At 44.1% G+C, this 19,748-nt stretch overlaps 1 protein-coding gene across 2 annotated transcripts in view; it reads right to left on the bottom strand.

The window, feature by feature from the left end:
* Positions 1–13,278: 13,278 nt before the first annotated feature.
* The window catches only part of fah (fumarylacetoacetate hydrolase (fumarylacetoacetase)), a 32,153-nt gene continuing 25,683 nt past the window's right edge, over positions 13,279–19,748 (bottom strand). For both annotated transcript variants that reach the window (XM_036133078.1, XM_036133077.1), the window contains one exon: positions 13,279–13,482. In XM_036133078.1, coding sequence (XP_035988971.1) covers positions 13,294–13,482 — 189 coding nt within the window. In that variant the 3' untranslated portion in view covers positions 13,279–13,293. The remainder of the gene's footprint in view (positions 13,483–19,748) is intronic.

Consider the following 19,748-nt stretch of genomic DNA (forward strand, 5'->3'; position numbering starts at 1 on the left):
TTTTTCGTGGTGGCTGTTATACACAACCAACACATACATTTAACAGTGGCTTTTAAAGAGGAAAAAAGTTGTGTTAGAGCCATGAATAGAAAATATTTAAGTTATTTGTTATGATGGTTTGGCTTTTTATTTTTATCATAAATAAAAAAGCGAGCAGACCAGGAACAGAGCACTTAGTTTAACACACCTCTCTGCAGCTTCTTACTGTCCACCCACCCATTACCCTATTGAGATAATGTGTCTTTCCCACAGCCCAACTTAACAAAGATCAAAAACTGATCGTAAAGGAACAAATCATAAAAATCTAATAAAATCAATACGGCTCCCTTGACCAAAAAAATAAAACAATTAAATGTGGTCTATTAAATATAAGGTCTCTCCCTACACAAAGACTTTGTAGTTTAATGAATTAATTTCTGATAAACTGATTTCTTGTTGTCTCCACAGAAACCTGGCTACAAGGATGACTACGTTACGTAAAAATTGATTCAAGTATAGACACAATGGACTTGTGTCTATACTTGTCCTGCTAGATCTCAGTGCTGCATTTGATACAGTTGATCACGTATTCCCTCCACAAGACTTGAGCATACTGTAGGGATTAAGAACAAAAAGCGTTAGAACTCTGGTTTAAATCTTTGTCTGTCGGACAGATTCCAGTTTGTGCATGCAAAAATAATTAAATCTTCAAACTAGGGTCACTTGTGTCAACCACAGGGATTCAGTCCTTGGACCAATTCTCTTTACTATATATAGCTTCCGATTGGCAACATGTGATCAGAGCAGCATTGGATTAATTTCCACTGTATAATGCTGATGACCTGAGCTATATTTATCCATAACAGCCCTTGCGGAATGATAGAATAATTTCAGACTTTTTAAGGATTGCTTCAGTCATGTCTTAATGCCATCAAAAGATTTTTTGAAGAGATGACTTTAAATTTCCTGCACTAAATTCTGACAAGACCGAAGTTGTAATCTTTGGCCAAAGTCCTCAAAAAATAAACTTCTTAACCAATCACTTAATCTGGGTGGCATTAACCTGGCCTCTGGTAATAAAGTAAAAAATCTTGACCAAGACATGTCATTTAAATCCCATATTAAACAGGTTTCCAGAGTTTCCTTTTTTCACCTCCGGAATATCGGCAAAATTAGAAACATTCTGTCCAGGAGTGATGCTGAAAAACTGGTCCATGCATTTGTTACTTCAAGGCTGGACTATTGTAATTCTTTACTATCAGGAAGTCCACAAAATGCAGTTCAAAGCCTTCAGCTGATCCAAAATGCTGCAGCAAGAGTTCTGATGAAAATCAACAAGAGGGATCATATTTCTCCAATTTTAGCTTCCCTTCATTGGCTTCCTGTTAAATCAAGAATAGAATTTAAAATTATTCTTCTAACGTATAAAACCCTTAATAATCAAGCTCCATCATATATCAGAGCTCTGATTACCCCGTATGTTCCTAACAGAGCACTTTGCTCTCAGACTGCAGGTCGGCTGGTGGTTCCTAGAGTCTCTAAAAGTAGAATGGGAGGCAGATCCTTTAGCTATCAGGCTCCTCTCCTGTGGAACCAACTCCCAGTTTTGGTCCGTGAGGCAGACACCCTATCTATTTTTAAGACTAATGTTAAAACTTTCCTTTTTGACAAAGCTTATAGTTAGAGTGGCTCATGTTACCCTGAGCTACCTCTATAGTTATGCTGATATAGGCTTAGGCTACTGGAGGACACCAGGGCCTATTTTTCTCACTCTACTGATTTCTACTGTTCTCCAGTCTACTGTTCTCCAGATTTGCATTGCATTACATTGAAATGACTGTTGTCATTTAAGCTTTTAACTTTTTGTTATCTCTTTTTTCTTCATAGTAGGTACACCTGGTCTGACGTTCTGTTAACTGTGACATCATCCAGAGAAGACAGATCACCGGCTATTACCATCTAATGTAGAAAGGATTACTGGATCAATGTGTGCTTCTGTGCTTTTTGTCTCTCTTGTTGTGTCTCTGCTCTGTCTTCTCTAACCCCCAGTTGGTCGAGGCAGATGATCGTTCATACTGAGCCCGGTTCTGCTGGAGGTTTTCCTTCCTGCTAATGGGTGGTTTTTCTTTCCACTGTCACTTTATGCTTGCTCAGTATGAGGGATTGCTGCAAAGCCATGGACAATGCAGACAACTCTCCCTGTAGCTTTACGCTTCTCCAGGAGTGAATGCTGCTTGTCGGGACTTTGAAGCAATCAACTGGTTCCCTTATATTGGACATTTTTGACCAATCTGTGTAATATGATTGATTTGACTTTGTAAAGTGCCTCGGGATGACATGTTTCATGAATTGGCACTATATAAATAAAATTGAATTGAATTGAATATTCAGTAAGAAGATTTTTTCAAGCCATTTTATTGTGAAGTTTAGTTTTACCTTGAAAGGCTTGCTTCCTTGTCGAGCCGTATATTGCATTAGAAAAAACTATGGATGGATTATCTAGACACGGAGCAATACAGTTTTACTGTGTAAAGTGTGTTTGACTTGGAAAAGGGAAAAACTTCATTTTTTTATAGATAAATCATTTTTTGTTCGAATTCCCGGTTTGCACGCGTCCTTTACTTCCGGTGTCTAAGGAATGACACCAATATTGGAACTGTTGCCATAACGAGTCGCTTTTTAAAATACAATATAATAATTAAAGGCTACCATTTTGTATAATATTCTTGTACTTCACTTTTTTTCCCCATGTTCTAGTGCGTCCGATGGAGGCTCTGACATAAAAGAACAAAGTAAATATGAAATTATTAAATGCCAAAATACATACTGTAGAAAGTGATAGAAACATCTACCATGGACAGGATTTACGCATTAATTTGTCTGCTACTTTTTGCCAGCCCTCTCTCCTGGCTTTAACAAATTTTGAGGTGTTACCTGTCGTTTTAATTAATGACTCAAATTCGGCATAACCTTCCATTAAAAGCTCTTGTTCTGCTTGGGAGAAAAACTGTGTGCGTTCTTTGGCCATGCTGAACAGCCAATAACAGCGTTGCTGATCATTGTTTCTACTATCGATACATTTCCCCTTTTAAACAAACACATGAACACGCAGTTATGTCAGATAACTCAATCCAGCCATACTAATCATAAACAACAGGTGTGTTAAAGAACCCAATTAGCCGGATCACGATTAGCCGGATGAAATCATCTTGGATGTGTCATTTGATCTCGGATGTTTTAAGCAACGTACGAAGAAGGGGCCCCTGGTCTATAAATAAAATTGCATGAATGGTTGGCGAACATCAGCCAAAAACAAGTGGAATACAACTTCATTGGTTTAAAGGACCACTGAGGCCATGTAAACGGCACTGATTATCCTTATTTTGTTATTTTAAGTTTTATAAATCCTTAGCACTTTTTGTCAGTGTGTCCACTCCAGTAATAGTAATATTTGTGTCCAGTAACAGTAATATTTGTTTTCATGGCAATACCTCCAAATGTCTTTTTAATAAATACATGTATGAATTCAGTTTCTTTCAGTTATGTATCAATTGAAGACACTATCCAGATCATACACAGCCGGTCAGCCACTGGTAATGGCTGTATTTATTTCTAACAGTGTTCAGTGAAAATATCACAATGCATCGTGATGCATCGCAATAATTCAAGTATCGTGATGCATCGTGATAGAATCGGGTCGTGGCATGTGAATCGTGATTAGAATTGGATCGTGACTTCTTTGGCAATACCCACCCTACTCGCTAATATATTGAAACCAGTCACAGAGATGTCAGAAAAACTAGACGAAATAGTTGACAGACTGGGGTGGGTGGAATGAGTCTCCGACTTGGAAGGTAATGCAGCGGCTTGAATCGGTAGAAGCAATGCTGAAAAAAGCAATGGCAAAACTCGAGAATTATGACAACTAGAGTTGACGACAAAACATCAGAATTATTGGACTAAAAGAAGGAACTGAAGGTAAAAATCCACGGGGATTTTTTGAGAAATGGATTCCAGAGGTCTTGAACATGGACATGCAAGGGGAGCGGCTGAAAATAGTGCAGGCTCATTGTGTGGGACCTCTAGTGGGACCCACTGACAGACAAGGGCCCCGCACGGTCCTGATCAGGCTTCATGACGACACGGACAGACAGAGGATCTTACACGCGGCAAGAAACAAGGGCAGAGTCTCCATGGATGGTCAGGTAGTATGATTTTACCAGGACCTTTCCGCGGAGATTGTCAAGCGGAGGCAAGAGTCTGCAGACGATCAGGGAAGGCTCAGGGAAGCGTGGGTAAAATATGCGTTTGTGTACCCAGCTGTAATAAAGGTCTCCCTTTCCACTATGAAGGAAATCAATGATTACGTGAAGACACTCCCGACCTAATATCTTTATCAATCCACCTGTGATCAGGGTAATTATATCATCCTCTTATAGACTTCTTCTTATACAAATGAACAGTGAACGACTCGCACAATGACAGTGAGCGCTATATAACATTAAGATGTACTCTGTTTATCTTAATATAGATACATACACATGGATACTTCCTGGTTTACTTGAACTGATGTGTATTTTTATTTACATAGTCATTGACATGATGGCATTAGGATTAGGCAAGGCAAATTTATTTGTATAGACCAGTTCATTGTTATTGTTTTGATGCAGGTTTTTCGCGCCGGACTGGTAGGCAAAAGGCGAACATAATGGCGGACGCAAACAGAGAAACTGACGAGTTCTCCACGTATTTTTCTTCTTTAGATAACGTATCACAAGATTGTTTTAAGAGTAAGTTGATGGTTGATGGTATCAGATTACCAGATCCATACAGCAAAAGCCTGAAGGGACGGAGCGAGTCTGTGAAATGCTGACCAAGTGTTCCGTACCGAGACATATACAGCTGCCTTATAAACATGCAGGCCAGTACACACGAGAGAGCACGAAAGCCCCTGAAACCACTGGACGGCTACAATTATTTCATATCGGGACATAGGCGTGGGACACAGACCGCGCCTCAGCAGAGAGGAGGACCCGCCCGGTAGGTTAAAAAAAAAAAAACATTGTTCACTACGGATTATTTTGATGTTTTTGTCTTAATAAAATGGGTGGGGGTGTCGGCGACGTTGCAGCGTAAACACAGATGTACTAGCGCGCGTGAACGGGGGCGTAATGCAGCCGCTGTCTGTTGAACATTATTGCACACCGATTGCACGAAGAAAAGTAAAATGATGCGGCGTGCTGCTGCTGCAGCGCATCGATTTCGCTTCTCCCGTCTAACGAGCGCCATCTCCCCTCCGCCGCTATTTAAGTAGAACAATGACTAGTGCAGAATTAAGTTGTATTTACCCGAGATGAAGTGTAGACTGCAAATTCTGTCGGGGTATGATGGCTCTTCCAGTCCATTGGGATTGCCTGTCTGCGGTCTTTTCATTGAAATTTACATTTCTGTCTTCTTTCTTCGTCCTTCGGTAAACGACAGAAACGTACATCCAACGATTTGGAATGCCTCTGTGTGCAACCGGGAGCACAACAAGTCGTAGGCATTGTTTAGATTCCAAAAATAAACTAACTAAAAGTACGCTCTAAATCACCCGTTTTGTCATGTAGTAGACGAGAACAGTCCTGTTTTTTGCCTACCCGCGGGACCCGGATGTAGCGCTGACGTCACGCGTGAACTACCCTTATAGGTACATTTCAGTACAGAGACAATGCAAAGTGCTTTACATCACGCCCGCCGACAGGGGGGGACAAACGGGTCAGTTGTCCCGGGCCCAGGTCAGAGGGGGGGGCCCAAAACTGACACTCTGACTGATTATTTTAATGGTCAGTCAGAGTGTCAGTCAGTCAGCGCTCGCTGACTGCAGCAGCAGTCTGTGTGCCACGGCATTCTGCTGCTCCCCCTCCCCTCTCGTACATAGCTCAGCGGCCCCAGCCAATCAGCACGCAGGCTCAGCCTGGCCTGCCCACTCAACTGTTTCTCACAAACAACCACGCTGCTGCTGATCAGACTCGGAGAGAGAGAGAAACTGCAGGAGCAGAAAAACAGAAGCGCCGTTTGGCTCTATTTTAATACCTTAAATGAAATCAAGCTGTATGTTTTGTAAAAATCTGGTTAAATTCAGTGGAAACACAACAAATTTATCTAAGCACGTGAAAAATCAAGAGCGAGAAAATGTCGAGCGACAGAAATGGAGAGGAGATGAAAGTTCTCTGATTGCCCCGACAGACCCAGACCCACAGACTGACGTCACTGACTGAAGCGTTTCAGTCCTCCAGAGTACATCCAGGTGATCAGAGGTGGTCATCTTCAGCAGCAGTTCACGTTAACTTTCAAAGTAGATATTATATATCATATGTTACTGGAGCCCCTACAGAAAGTGTAATTAAGACCTTGAAAGAACCCAGTACATATATCCTATTAAAAAATGTTATTTAAGATAAAATAACATTAGCTAATCCTTTATTTATCCCATGACGGGGAAATTTATAGGATTAAAGCAACAGGCAGGTGCACACAACACTGACAAAATTACATAAGGATTGAAAGATATAAGAGGTGGATTAGGAAAAAAAACACTATGAACATAACATTATTATTATTTAATTGTAATAGTAAAATAAACATCACAAAACCCAGAAGGTCAACAGTTTCATGATACATCAAGCTTAGGGACTGGTTAATATACAGCAGGTCAAAAGAGGCCATATTTTGGCTACAGCGCTTGCTGTTCTCTTATGAAGAAAAGATCAACTAGTGCACTAAATTCAATAGATGGGTTGAAAATATCCAGTATAAAATACAGAGATTTCCAGGGCATGAAGTATACAGTTAAGTTAACTTTTTTTGGTGTGTGTGTGTGTGTGTGTGTGTGTGTGTGTGTGTGTGTGTGTGTGTGTGTAGCGGGAGGTGTAGAGGGGGGGGCCAAAAACACTGCGTTGTCCCGGGCCCTAGCAAAGCTGTCAGCAGGCCTGCTTTACATGATTAAAATACAGGTCGCGGGGGTAGCAGCTTCAGTAGGGAGGCCCAGACGTCCCTCTCCCCAGCCACTTGGCTTATTATGGATTTGATATTGTCATGGTTGAGTTTTGGTTTGGCTTTGATTTTCTGTTATTTTCATTTTTTTTTATCTCTTTTGGGTTAGGTTTGACTTTATTTATTGTTAGTTTTCAGTCATTAGTTATTTTCTGTCAATTTTCACTTCACCTCCTCAGCAGTCAGTCACACCTGATAATCATTTACCAGTTAATTAGTCAGACCCTTGTTTCACCTGTTAGTGCTCTATTTAAACCTCCCTCTGTCTTCAGTTCAGCACTGGGCCGTCATCATTCCACACCTCTCCATGCCAGTCCCCGTTTTGCCTTGGAAGCTTTGTTTTGCTCCTGTTGTTAAGGTTAGTCCTGTCAGTCACTCTAAAGACTGTTTGTTCACTGTTTGTTCCTGGAAAGGCTCTGCTCTGTGCCCTGGTGTCTCTCAAGTTCTGCTAACCTGACTAGCCGCACTGGAGAAGCTCAGCTCTGTGCCCTGGTGTCTCTCAAGTTCTGCTAACCTGACTAGCCGCCCTGGTGAAGCTCAGCTCTGTGCCCTGGTGTCTACAATGAACTGCTAACCTGAGTGCTATGAGGCCTGCTAGCCGAGCAGCACCTAGCCAGTGTGGACTCTCTGTCTCCGGGCCGTCAGCTCCTGCCATCATCTACATCCCTGACTTTCTGCAGTCCTGAACCTCCAGTCTTCATCACTCATCACCCAGCACACTTCTTTCAATAAAGTCTCAAACTTTTAGTTCCGTGTGTGCGTCCTGAGTTCATCGGTAAACAAGACCTTGACAGTATGGCCCAGTCAAAAGGTGAACTCAGGCGCCATGCGGGACTTACCTGCAGGAGTTGACGACCCGGACATCCTCGCATATGTGGAGATGTGCGAACGCCAGATGAGGGAGAGGTATGCCAAGATGGCTTCCGCCCGGGACCCTGCGCCACCCGTCCGGACCGACTCCACTCCCCAGGTGGTTTACGTGGGCATAGTTACGGCTACCCCGGAAGAGAAGCCACTCAGCCTCTCGTCGTCTCGGTCATCACCTCCATGACTCGCAGCTGGCCCCTCGAGTGAGGCTCATCGTTCCACCTAGCGGAGCTCCACGCATCAAGGAGAGCCAGCTGTGGGATTTCTTCTACGGTGACCGAGACGACCTTCTGCCCTGCTGGCCAGCTGCCACCCCCGAGATTGCCCCAGATTCCTCATCTGTCCCCTCCCGGCGAAGACAGCAGAACCACCGGCACGGAGGGTCCGTCAAGGCTCAAGAGGAGGATCCGCCTCCAACCCCAGCGCCGCTCTCTGAAGCCTGTAGCCCGGCGCCGCTCTCTGAAGCCTGTAGCCCGGCGCCGCCGCCCTCCGAAGCCTGTTGCCCGTCACTGCCTGAAGTAGCCGAGGAGATGGTTCCGCCTCCACCAGTAAGCTCCGCTCTGCCGACCACTGAGGCCTCCGCTCTGCCGGCCGCCAAGAAAATAGATCCGCCGGCCGACGAGGATGAGCCCAAGGTCTCCGAGGGAGCCGCTTTGCCTCAGCCCGAGGCCTCCGAGGGAGCCGCTTTGCCTCAGCCCGAGGCCTCCGAGGGAGCCGCTTTGCCTCAGCCCGAGGCCTCCGAGGGAGCCATTTTGCCTCAGCCCGAGGCCTCCGAGGGAGCCGCTTTGCCTCTGTCCAAGTCCCGTGAGGAGGTCCAGGAGGACCTGCCTCCGCCCAAGCCTCGTGAGGAGGTCCAGGAGGACCTGCCTCCGCCCAAGGCTCGTGAGGAGGTCCAGGAGGACCTGCCTCCGCCCAAGGCTCGTGAGGAGGTCCAGGAGGACCTGCCTCCGCCCAAGCCTCGTGAGGAGGTCCAGGAGGACCTGCCTCCGCCCAAGCCTCGTGAGGAGGGTCCAGGAGGACCTGCCTCCGCCCAAGCCTCGTGAGGAGGGTCCAGGAGGACCTGCCTCCGCCCAAGCCTCGTGAGGAGGTCCAGGAGGACCTGCCTCCGCCCAAGCCTCGTGAGGAGGTCCAGGAGGACCCGCCTCTGGCCTCGGCTTCCGCCGAGACCTGTAGCTTGGCACCGCCTCTGACTTCTCTGTTCGACCGGAGCCGCAGACTGCGGACTTCGAGCCGCTCGACTCTGCCTCGTCGGGGCCGTCCACCACGGCGCCCGCCTCTGACTTCTCTGTTTGGCCGGAGCCGCAGACTGCGGACTTCGAGCCGCTCGACTCTGCCCCGTCGGGGCCGTCCACCACGGCGCCCGTCTCTGACTTTCCTGTTCGGCCGGAGCCGCCGACCGCGGTCTCCGGGCCGCTTGACTTTGCCTCGTCGGGGCCGCCCTCCTCGAGGTTTAGTCGGGCGATGCTGCTCCGCCGCCTGCCTCGTCCAGGACGACCTCCACGAAGACTTTTTCTTTTTTGCTTAGCAGCCGTTTTTGCCTGAGCCCTTAAGGCCAGTGCCTTCTGTTATTTTTTGGGCTCGATTTCAGTTTTTGATTTACTTAGGATTTTTGGGGTTTTAGAGTTATTTAGGGGTTCTTGTTTTCTTAGAGTTCTTAGTCTCTGTTTTACTTTTGTTTTTCCTGCTCCGTTTTAGGATTCTAGATTTTGCCTTAGTTTCCAAGCTTTGCTTTGTTTCCTCATTTATAGCCTTAGTTCTCTGGTTTTCTCGTTAGTTTACTTATTCATGTTCTAGTTTTCTTGTTTTGCCTTAATTTCTAGTTTAGCTTTAGTCTCATAGTTCTGCTTAGTATTTTGTTTTGATTTAGTAGTATTTTGCTATAGTTTTTCTTTGTGGTGTTATCCCTGACCTAGTTTTCTTGTCTTGCCTTTATTTTCTGGTTCTTGGTTTTGATTCTTTATTTTGGTCCCAGCGCTCCTTAGGTTCCAGCACTCCTTAGTTCCTAGCGCTTGCTTAGGCTTCTGACCCCTGATAATGAACTGTTTCACGCTCCTTAGTTTGGCTAGTTAGAGCTTCCTTAGTTTAGTTTTTGGCCTTCTTGTTCCTCGGTCTTCTTGAATTTAGACCCCTTGGTTCCCCGGCGTGTTAGGACGCCCTCTGTTCTCGGATCCCCGGCGTGTTAGGACGCCCTTTGTTCTCGGTTCCCCTGCGTGTTTGGACGCCCTTTGTTCTCGGTTCCCCGGCGTATTAGGACGCCCTTTTGTTCTCGGTTCCCCGGCGTGTTTGGACGCCCTTTTGTTCTCGGTTCCCCGGCGTGTTAGGACGCCCTTTGTTCTCGGTTCCCCTGCGTGTTAGGACGCTCTCTGACTCTTGGTTCCCCGGCGTGTTAGGACGCCCTCTGTTCTCGGTTCCCCGGCGTGTAAGTACGCCCTCCGTTCTTGTTCCTAGGCGTTTTAGATGTTCCTGCTTCCCTCACATCCCGACGTTCTCTTCCCCAAGCCCCGGCGTTTTCCTCACGCCCCGGCGGGTTTCCCTTTGGCGTTAAGTACGCCCGTTCCTTCCCTTTGGCGTTAAGTACGCCCGTTCCTTCCCTTTGGCGCTGTGGTGCGCCCGTTCCTTCCCTTTGGCGCTGTTGTACGCCTGTTCTTCCCTCTGGCGTTGTCGTACGCCTGTTCTTCCCTCTGGCGTTGTCGTACGCCTGTTCTTCCCTCTGGCGTTGTCGTACGCCTGTTCTTCCCTCTGGCGTTGTCGTACGCCTGTTCTGCCCGTTTTTGCCTTGTGGCGATGTTCGCCTGTCATGCCCGTTTTTGCCTTGTGGCGATGTTCGCCTGCCAACATCTGTTAGATGCCCTTTGTTTGGTTTACCAGGGGTTGTTAGAAACCCCCTTTTAGTTCGCCCTAGTGGGTAGTTTTGGTTTGATTTTAGCCCACCATCCTACCTTCCCTCCACCCACCCAGGTTAGATCAGCTTGGTTATGACTCTTGCCCGCCATCCTGCCTTCCCTCCACCCACCCTGGTTCGGTCACTTTGTAGTTTGTTTTGTTTTTTAGGCCGTCTGGAGTCCGGCCTTGGGGGGGGGGGGTAATGTCATGGTTGAGTTTTGGTTTGGCTTTGTTTTTCTGTTATTTTCATTTTTTCATCTCTTTTGGGTTAGGTTTGACTTTATTTATTGTTAGAAAATAACTGATGACTGAAAACTGTCAATTTTCACTTCACCTCCTCAGCAGTCAGTCACACCTGATAATCATTTACTAGTTAATTAGTCAGACCCTTGTTTCACCTGTTAGTGCTCTATTTAAACCTCCCTCTGTCTTCAGTTCAGCACTGGGCCGTCATCATTCCACACCTCTCCATGCCAGTCCCCCTTTTGCCTTGGAAGCTTTGTTTTGCTCCTGTTGTTAAGGTTAGTCCTGTCAGTCACTCTAAAGACTGTTTGTTCACTGTTTGTTCCTGGAGAGGTTCTGCTCTGTGTCCTGGTGTCTCCAGAGAACTGCTAACTGGACTAGCCATCCTGGAAAGGCTCTGCTCTGTGCCCTGGTGTCTCTCAAGTTCTGCTAACCTGACTAGCCGCCCTGGAGAAGCTCAGCTCTGAGCCCTGGTGTCTCTCAAGTTCTGCTAACCTGACTAGCCGCACTGGAGAAGCTCAGCTCTGTGCCCTGGTGTCTCTCAAGTTCTGCTAACCTGACTAGCCGCCCTGGTGAAGCTCAGCTCTGTGCCCTGGTGTCTACAATGAACTGCTAACCTGAGTGCTATGAGGCCTGCTAGCCGAGCAGCACCTAGCAAGTGTGGACTCTCTGTCTCCGGGCCGTCAGCTCCTGCCATCATCTACATCCCTGACTTTCTGCAGTCCTGAACCTCCGGTCTTCATCACTCATCACCCAGCACACTTCTTTCAATAAAGTCTCAAACTTTTAGTTCCGTGTGTGCGTCCTGAGTTCATCGGTAAACAAGACCTTGACAGATATATATTTCTAATATTCTGTATGCACGTTGCTGGACTGTTCAATAATGTTCAATAAAAAGAATGTAAAAAAAAAAAAATATATATATATATATATATATATATATATATATATATATAAAAAAAAACAAATCTCTCCCTCAGATAAAGGCCCAGCTATTTGTTCAAGGCCATAAGCACCGATGGATTGTGACATCATCCCAGCCTAAAAAGGACAGGTTGAAATAAATCAATCTAAACCTTAAAATAAGCTTTAATGTAATTTCATGATGTGTCTATTCAAAGATGGATTCCACAAAAGCATGTGTGGAATTGTTTTTACAATTTTCCACACCAATGTCATGTTTGCTGGTGAACCCGATATTCAGCTGGACACAGAGTTACGTTCAAAAGGTTAAATGTGAAGATGAGTTGTGGCTGGTGAAGCAGACAAACAGTACCAGACTAGGCAGATTAATATTGGCAGAAGGTACAGGCAGGCAGGGATGAGCAGGAGACCAGAGGATGCAGATTGTGACAGAGCAGAGCAGGCGATGTGGACCGGGGAACCCCCAGAACGGGCAGAGCAAGCGGCTGGAGCTCACGGAGAAAAAGGCAGAACTGCAGCATGCAGACACAGGTGACCTTAACAGAAGAGTCCAGCTGGCTGAGCGCACATGAACTGGTAGAGACAGGGCACATCAAATTGGGTGTGACAACAGAGAAGAGAAGTGAGGAGACATTCTGGCAGCGATGAGTTGGCTGAGGAAGGTATATGTAGACTGGTGCACAGGCAGCAGAGTAGACTAATTAGTGGCAACAGGTGGAGATGATCTAGAGTAGGGTGGTGGCTGGAGGGAGACTGAGCTGATTGAATGGTGGCTGAGAGGTGACAAGCTGACAGGAAAAGTCCAAAAATGTCCAAAGGAAAAATAAACAAAAACCCAAATCATGACAGGATGTGATTTTTGGATAATATGTGTGTCCAGATAAGACTGGACGAATGTTATTTTGGGCTTCATTTATTCTGCTGTTTGGGGGAGCATCAGTGTAACAGGGTTTATTGTTATTCTGACATAAATTTTACATTTCAAATTTTAAAGCTGCAGTAGGTAACTTTTGTATAAATCAAATTTTTACCCATTTATTAAAACTTTTACGCTGTCCTGACAGTAAAATATGAGACAGATAAACTGTGAAAAAAGTCAAGAGTGTCTGTTTTCTCCCAGTGGTCCTACTGCAATTTGCAGAAATACACTGCTCCTGGTGAGAAACAACCAATCGGAGTAAAACATTCCTCTCTGATTGCTTTTTAGCAATGTCAGTCATCAAAACTCCCTACTGCAGCTTTGATTTGAAGTATGTAATAATAAGTGCTGTCTGGAAAAACCCAAACTGCCTTTGCATTTTATATACATACATGCTTTCAATTCTTTATGTTGTCTGTCAGTTGTTTTGTATTAACATTGCTCTATATTTTGTGTGTGTGTGTGTTCATAAAACAAAACCAATCAGTTATTAATAAGGCAGAAAGTATGCTATGCATGCAGACACTCACAGGTCCACTGATGGTACCAGACGCCAACAGGTCTCCTGGTCTGACATTGCAGCCGTTTACTGTGTGATGGGTGAGCTGCTGCTTCATTGTCCAGTACATGTACTTAATGCAAAGAAAGAAAGAAAGAAAGAGAGATTAATTAATTTAAATGTATTTTAAAATTCTATTTTTAATCACTAATATAACATTTCTGCCTGAAGCTTTAAAAGCCTGGTTCATCATGAACGCCTCTTCAGATTGCACAACTACACAATTCCACTCAGTCTTTCAGTAAAAACTTTAGTTAGTCTGCAACATGCTACCCTTTACCACCTAGAGATACAGGTAAAGAAAATTCAATAATGAATTAATTGTAACTCATTTTGGAAAGTGAAACTCATATACACTACCATTCAAAAGTTTGGGGTCACATTGAAATGTCCTTATTTTTTAAGGAAAAGCACTGTACTTTTCAATTAAGATAACTTTAAACTAGTCTTAACTTTAAATAAATACACTCTATACATTGCTAATGTGGTAAATTACTATTCCAGCTGCAAATGTCTGGTTTTTGGTGCAATATCTACATAGGTGTATAGAGGCCCATTTCCAGCAACTATCACTCCAGTGTTCTAATGGTACAATGCGTTTGCTCATTGGCTCAGAAGGCTAATTGATGACTAGATAACCCTTGTGCAATCATGTTCACACATCTGAAAACAGTTTAGCTCGTTACAGAAGCTACAAAACTGACCTTCCTTTGAGCAGACTGAGTTTCTGGAGCATCACATTTGTGGGGTCAATTAAACGCTCAAAATGGCCAGAAAAAGAGAACTTTCATCTGAAACTCGACAGTCTATTCTTGTTCTTAGAAATGAAGGCTATTCCATGCAGGAAATTGCTAAGAAATTGAAGATTTCCTACAACTAGTGATGGTGAGATGAAGCCTCATGAAGCATCGAACCACTTGAGCCAACTGGTTCGAGAAAGGGTTCATTTCTTGGAGCTTCATGTGCACACAACACCACCTACTGGCCAGTTGTATAATCACAGCCAGCTGTAGTTTAACACGTGTGATGCATTGATTTTTTTGTCTATTATGGCTCTTGGGAATGACTTCACAAAAGGTGTAGGCAAAATCATTTGTCTACATAAATCATGTATACACATATGTGTATAATAAAATATTGTTTGAATGTATTCTGTGTGTAATTATTCCCAAAATAGTAGTGTCATGTGATATGGCATGGTGTGTAATAACCAGACCTCTCAACTTTGATCAAAAGTTAAGAGTGAGATTATGCTAATTTTGGGGGGGGGGGGGGGGGGGGTTATGGTCAACAATTTCCCCCCAGCAGCAACACTGAAGCACACAGAGGTTCACGTTGCGTCTTTACGCACGATCCAGCTGCTGATGTCTCCCTCCTTTCAGCTCAATGCACTTCTAGACTGTTACAGTTTATAACATTCTCATCACCTTTCACAGCGACAGGTTTCTCAGTCAGTCGCCGCGCTGACCAGACAAATTTCTATTGCTCTCGTCAGTGCGGCGGGCGGATTTTACCCCCGTTGGTGCGCTGCGGGGAAAATGCACAACTAAATACTGTAAAGGGCTCCTATAAAGGGAGCAGGGGTACTGAAAGATCTGAGATGAAGCCCCTGATGTTACAAGTTCTTTAAAATGACCCTTAAAAGTGCGCACTTGAATTAAAGCGCATAGCAGCACGCCCACCGAAGCGCCACTGATTCTATGTTATTAAAAACGAAAGAGCATGAAACACAGCTAGTAACTCTCCTATTGATTTTAACTGGCACATGTTGCTACCGATATGAGGACATTAAACGCAGTGATTCACGTTTTGAATGGTGAACGGTGATAAAAGCACCTGCTCCGAGGGAAAGGAGGGGGGAAGAGGAGCAAGCGTTGAGGCACAGAAATACGGTGAATGTAGTTAAACAATGCAGAATTAATATAAACGAAACTTATAAACAGACTAAGTGGCATTTTAAACTGCATCTGGTTAGCAGAACTGTTTTATGATCCAGCGTGCAGCCATGACTGGTTCTGAATGAACCGGTCATCTGGCAAAATCTGAGCCACTTCCTGAAGCAGTCACGTGGTACAGCCGGGCAGCGAGGCTTCGGACGTCATCGTTTTCGGCTCCTCCCCTAAATGAAGCAAGCCTCGATACGCGCTTTACGGAAACGCCCCCTCCATTATTCGACACACGCCTCGAAGCCTCGGCACATCACGTAACATCACTACCTACAACGGTGTGTACTACTCCCTTCAGAGGACAGCACAAACAGGCTCTAACCAGAGTAGAAAAAGCAGAGGGAGGCCGCGTTGCACAACTGAGCAAGACGATAAGTACATTAGAGTCTCTAGTTTGAGAAACAGACGCCGCATAGGCATCTGTTTCTCAATGAACTGTTTCTTAATGAACTGGTATCTTCATTAAATAGTACCCGCAAAACACCAGTGTCAACATCTACAGTGGAGAGGCGGCTGCGGGATTCTGGGCTTCAGGGCAGAGTGGCAAAGAAAAAGCCATGTCTGAGACTGGCCAGTAAAAGAAAAAGATTAAGATGGGCAAAAGGACAGAGCTATGCATGGCACTGGTCTTTGGTACAGTGGGTTAGGTCTTTGGCTGCCTATCAAGAGGTTGCAGGATCTAAACCCAGTGTGATAATTTCAGAGTTTTACATTTTTACCCAATATTTAATTTTCCTTTGGGTTTAAATAAGTATTTTTGAATTTAAATCAATACATTTCACCATTTTTGATGCCTTTAACATTGTTATTCACATATTTCATTCATTCATGCTTAGGGCTGGACAACGATTAAAATTTTTAATCGCGATTAATTGTATAATTTGCCCGATTAATCATGATTAATCGCATTGTATGCGCAAACTCCAAGAATGAATTCAAAAGTAGTGTAAAGATCACTTTTATTTTAATGTTCTGCTGCCATATAAACAAAAGTGTTGTAACATTTGTAGCACTTATTTTATACTGGATATTTTCAACCCATCTATTGAATTTAGTGCACTAGTTGATCTTTTCTTCATAAGAGAACAGCAAGCACTGCAGCCAAAATATGGCCTTTTTTGACCTGTGTATATTAGCCAGTCCCTAAGCTTGATGTATCATGAAACTGTTGACCTTTTGGGTTTTGTGGTTTTTATTTTATTATTACAATTAAATAATAATAATAATAATAATGTTATGTTCAGTGTTTTTTTTGCTAATCCACCTCTTATATATTTCAATCCTTATGTAATTTTGTCTGTGTTGTGTGCACCTGCCTGTTGCTTTAATCCTATAAATTTCCCCATCGTGGGATTAAAAAAAGGATTAGCTAATGTTATCTTATGTTAAATAACACTTTTTAATATATGTACTGGGTTCTTTCAAGGTCTTAATTACATTTTCTGTGTGGGCTCCAGTAACATATGATAGATAATATCTACTTTGAAAGTTAACATGAACTGCTGCTGAAGATGAACACTGATCTACCTGGATGTTCCATGGAGGCGTCAGTCTGTGGGTCTGTCGGGGCAATGACAGAAGTTTCGTCTCCTCTCTTCACTTCTGTGGCTCGAAGTTTTCATGTTTTTTCACGTGCTTAGATAAATTTGTTGTGTTTCCACTGAAATGAACAGGCTTTTTACAAAACACACAGCTTGATTGCATTTACGGTAATAAAATAAAGCCAAACTGTGCTACTTCCCCTGTTCATGTTTTTCCACTGCTGCGGTCTCTCTCAGCTGTTTGTGTGTTGAATTTGTGTGAGAGCTGAGTGGGCGGGCCAGGCTGAGCCTGCGTGCTGATTGGCTGGCGCCGCTGAGCCATGTACGAGAGGGGAGGGGGAGCGGGAGAGTGCTGCCGTGACAGCGCGCTGCAGTCAGGTTTTTGTCCTTTTTACCCGCTCCAGAGGGCTCCTGCACAGCTCCACTGATGCAGCTGTGCTTGTCGCTGTCCTTGTATCAGATTAGATTAGATTAAATTAAGATTAACTTTATTGTCCCAAAGGAAATTTGAGGCCTATAAAGGCTGCTCTTGGTCACAGCCGGGGAAGGCACATGGGAACAGCTTCATTGGGTTGAAGATATGCTTAGAAGATATGCTTAGAAACACTGTCTCAGTTTAGTTTACCTCCAAAGGCTCAGACAAGGATCACAGCCAACTTGTTTCTGTGGAGGCTGGTTACCTGTTTCGATGTCTGATTTAACAGAAAACACACTGTACTTTGCTTTGGTCCCACTTTAAAGAAATGTTTGTCCATTTTGGCCAGTAAACGGACAGTGCTATGACTTTCTAATGCCACTTGGTGCTCCTGCTGTTTGGCTCCTCTTTCCCCAGGGCTGTCTTAAAGAGGATTAGTCCTGAAGTTTGCCACAGTACCATCACTGGGTATCCATCCAAATATTCAATATTTCTCATGGATGAGGTGCAACACTGGAAACTTTACAATGGACTTCAGACTACATTGAATCTGTGCTTCTCTAGGTATCTACCAAAACTCTGATACCTTAATTTCCAAATAACATGCAAACTGAATTTGAGATTTTCATTGACTGCAATTCATAATCATTAAAATTACAAGAAATAAAAGCATGAAATATTTTACTACCTGTGCAATGTATCAATATAATGTACAGTGTGTGTTCTACTTTCTAAAATTAGGGTAAAAATTACAGAATTTTTTTCTTGATGTTCTGGTTTTGTGAGATGCAGTGGTGGGCACAGCTAACCAAGCAGTTAGCTGCTAGCCACTGTCACTTAGTCTATGTCACATATCTCGAGACAAAAAAGATGCTGCATGCAGACATATTGCACATGACCAATGTGTGCAGTGGTGCATGTTTGAGGGGGTAGCTGTTTTAGTTCAGAATTACAGTTAAAACTACCCCTTTTATCTGCCTCTCAGCCTGTTCGGACGCTTTTTTCTCTGCTCTCTGCTTGCTTGCATTTTCCTGCCTTTTACTTTTTATCTCCTTTTTATCTCTTAACCTAAACCACAGAAAGTTGGATTTAGTTTTTATTTATTTATTTTCTTTTTATTTTCTTTTACTTATTTTTTGATTTGGATTTTGAAAAGATGCCTTCCTTCAACACAATGGACTTTGACATGCTTTTACAGAAGATAGCTGTTATGGAACTGAAAATCTGTCGACTTGAAGTGAATTATGATGTAAACGCCGCGAATGGAAATGATACGACCCTGCCCGTGATTCCGAGCAATGACCACCAGCCCAGCGACTCAGCTAACAAACAGTTCCCTGAAGAAAATGAGAATCCCTGGACCACTCTGGGTGCAAGACCAAAGGACCAACGAACCCCACGCCTAGACAAAGAAAACTGGCCGAGACTACAGAGAGATGTCCTAGGACAAGGGAAACAACAGCGGGCTGTTCTCAAAACAAATGATAGGAGTAAACCTGCTGGAAATGCTGGAATTCCGTTACTAAACAGATTTGCTCCGCTCCAAAATGTGACCCAGGAGGACAAAAACCAGAGGTATGTCAACGATTTTCGTTCTAAGACATCAGAGAAAAGACATGCCACAGGGCCAAGGACCCTGATATTATGCAATGGTTCTGTAAGGGGGATTAAACATTTCTGTAACAAGAAAAATACAGAGGTGTTGATTTATAACGACGGGAACTGTGGCCTGGTGTCTGATTTAACAGACATCCTTCAGACAGACCTTCCAAGGGTCTTGAGAAAACGTCCGACCTTGGAAAACCTCATAATACAAGCTGAAGCCCTGAAGGACGTCAACCATATAAGAAAATCATAAGTATTAAAAGAGGATTACATTCGTTTGTTGAAACTTGTTGATGGCCTGAATGTCAAGGTTTTTCTTAGCGGGCCTCACGCACCCGCTAACTGCGGAGACGAGATTTTTTCCAGAATTCTGATGCTAAACAAATAGCTGGAAAAAACATGCAAAGAAACAACTGTAACCTTCATAGACAACTTTAACATCTTTTGGGAAAGAAGACATCTGTTCAACAGAGATCGTTTCTCTCTAAATAGGTCAGGAGCAAAACGGCTGATTTCAAACATCTTCTATTCTGTGAACCATGCGTCATCAGCTTTGTTCCAAAACAAAGTACATCCAGTGCCAAAACAAATGATAAGCCCAGTGCAGCCCGAACAAGCCAAGATAAAGACGGCCAGAAAGATGACACAGAATGAGGCGTTGTCAGAGCTACAGGATGATTCATCCCAGATCTCAGCAGGACAAAGACAGGACCAAGAACCTCCATCTTCACAAACACCGGTCCAGACTGGACCCGCCTCCCCTCCTTCTCCACAAAGCCCAGAAGTTCCTTTTCTGGAATTTTCTCATAACATGAACAAAGTATTTAAGATT

Source organism: Fundulus heteroclitus, unplaced genomic scaffold, assembly GCF_011125445.2.
Source record: "Fundulus heteroclitus isolate FHET01 unplaced genomic scaffold, MU-UCD_Fhet_4.1 scaffold_57, whole genome shotgun sequence".
NCBI classification, from domain to species: Eukaryota; Metazoa; Chordata; class Actinopteri; order Cyprinodontiformes; family Fundulidae; genus Fundulus; species Fundulus heteroclitus.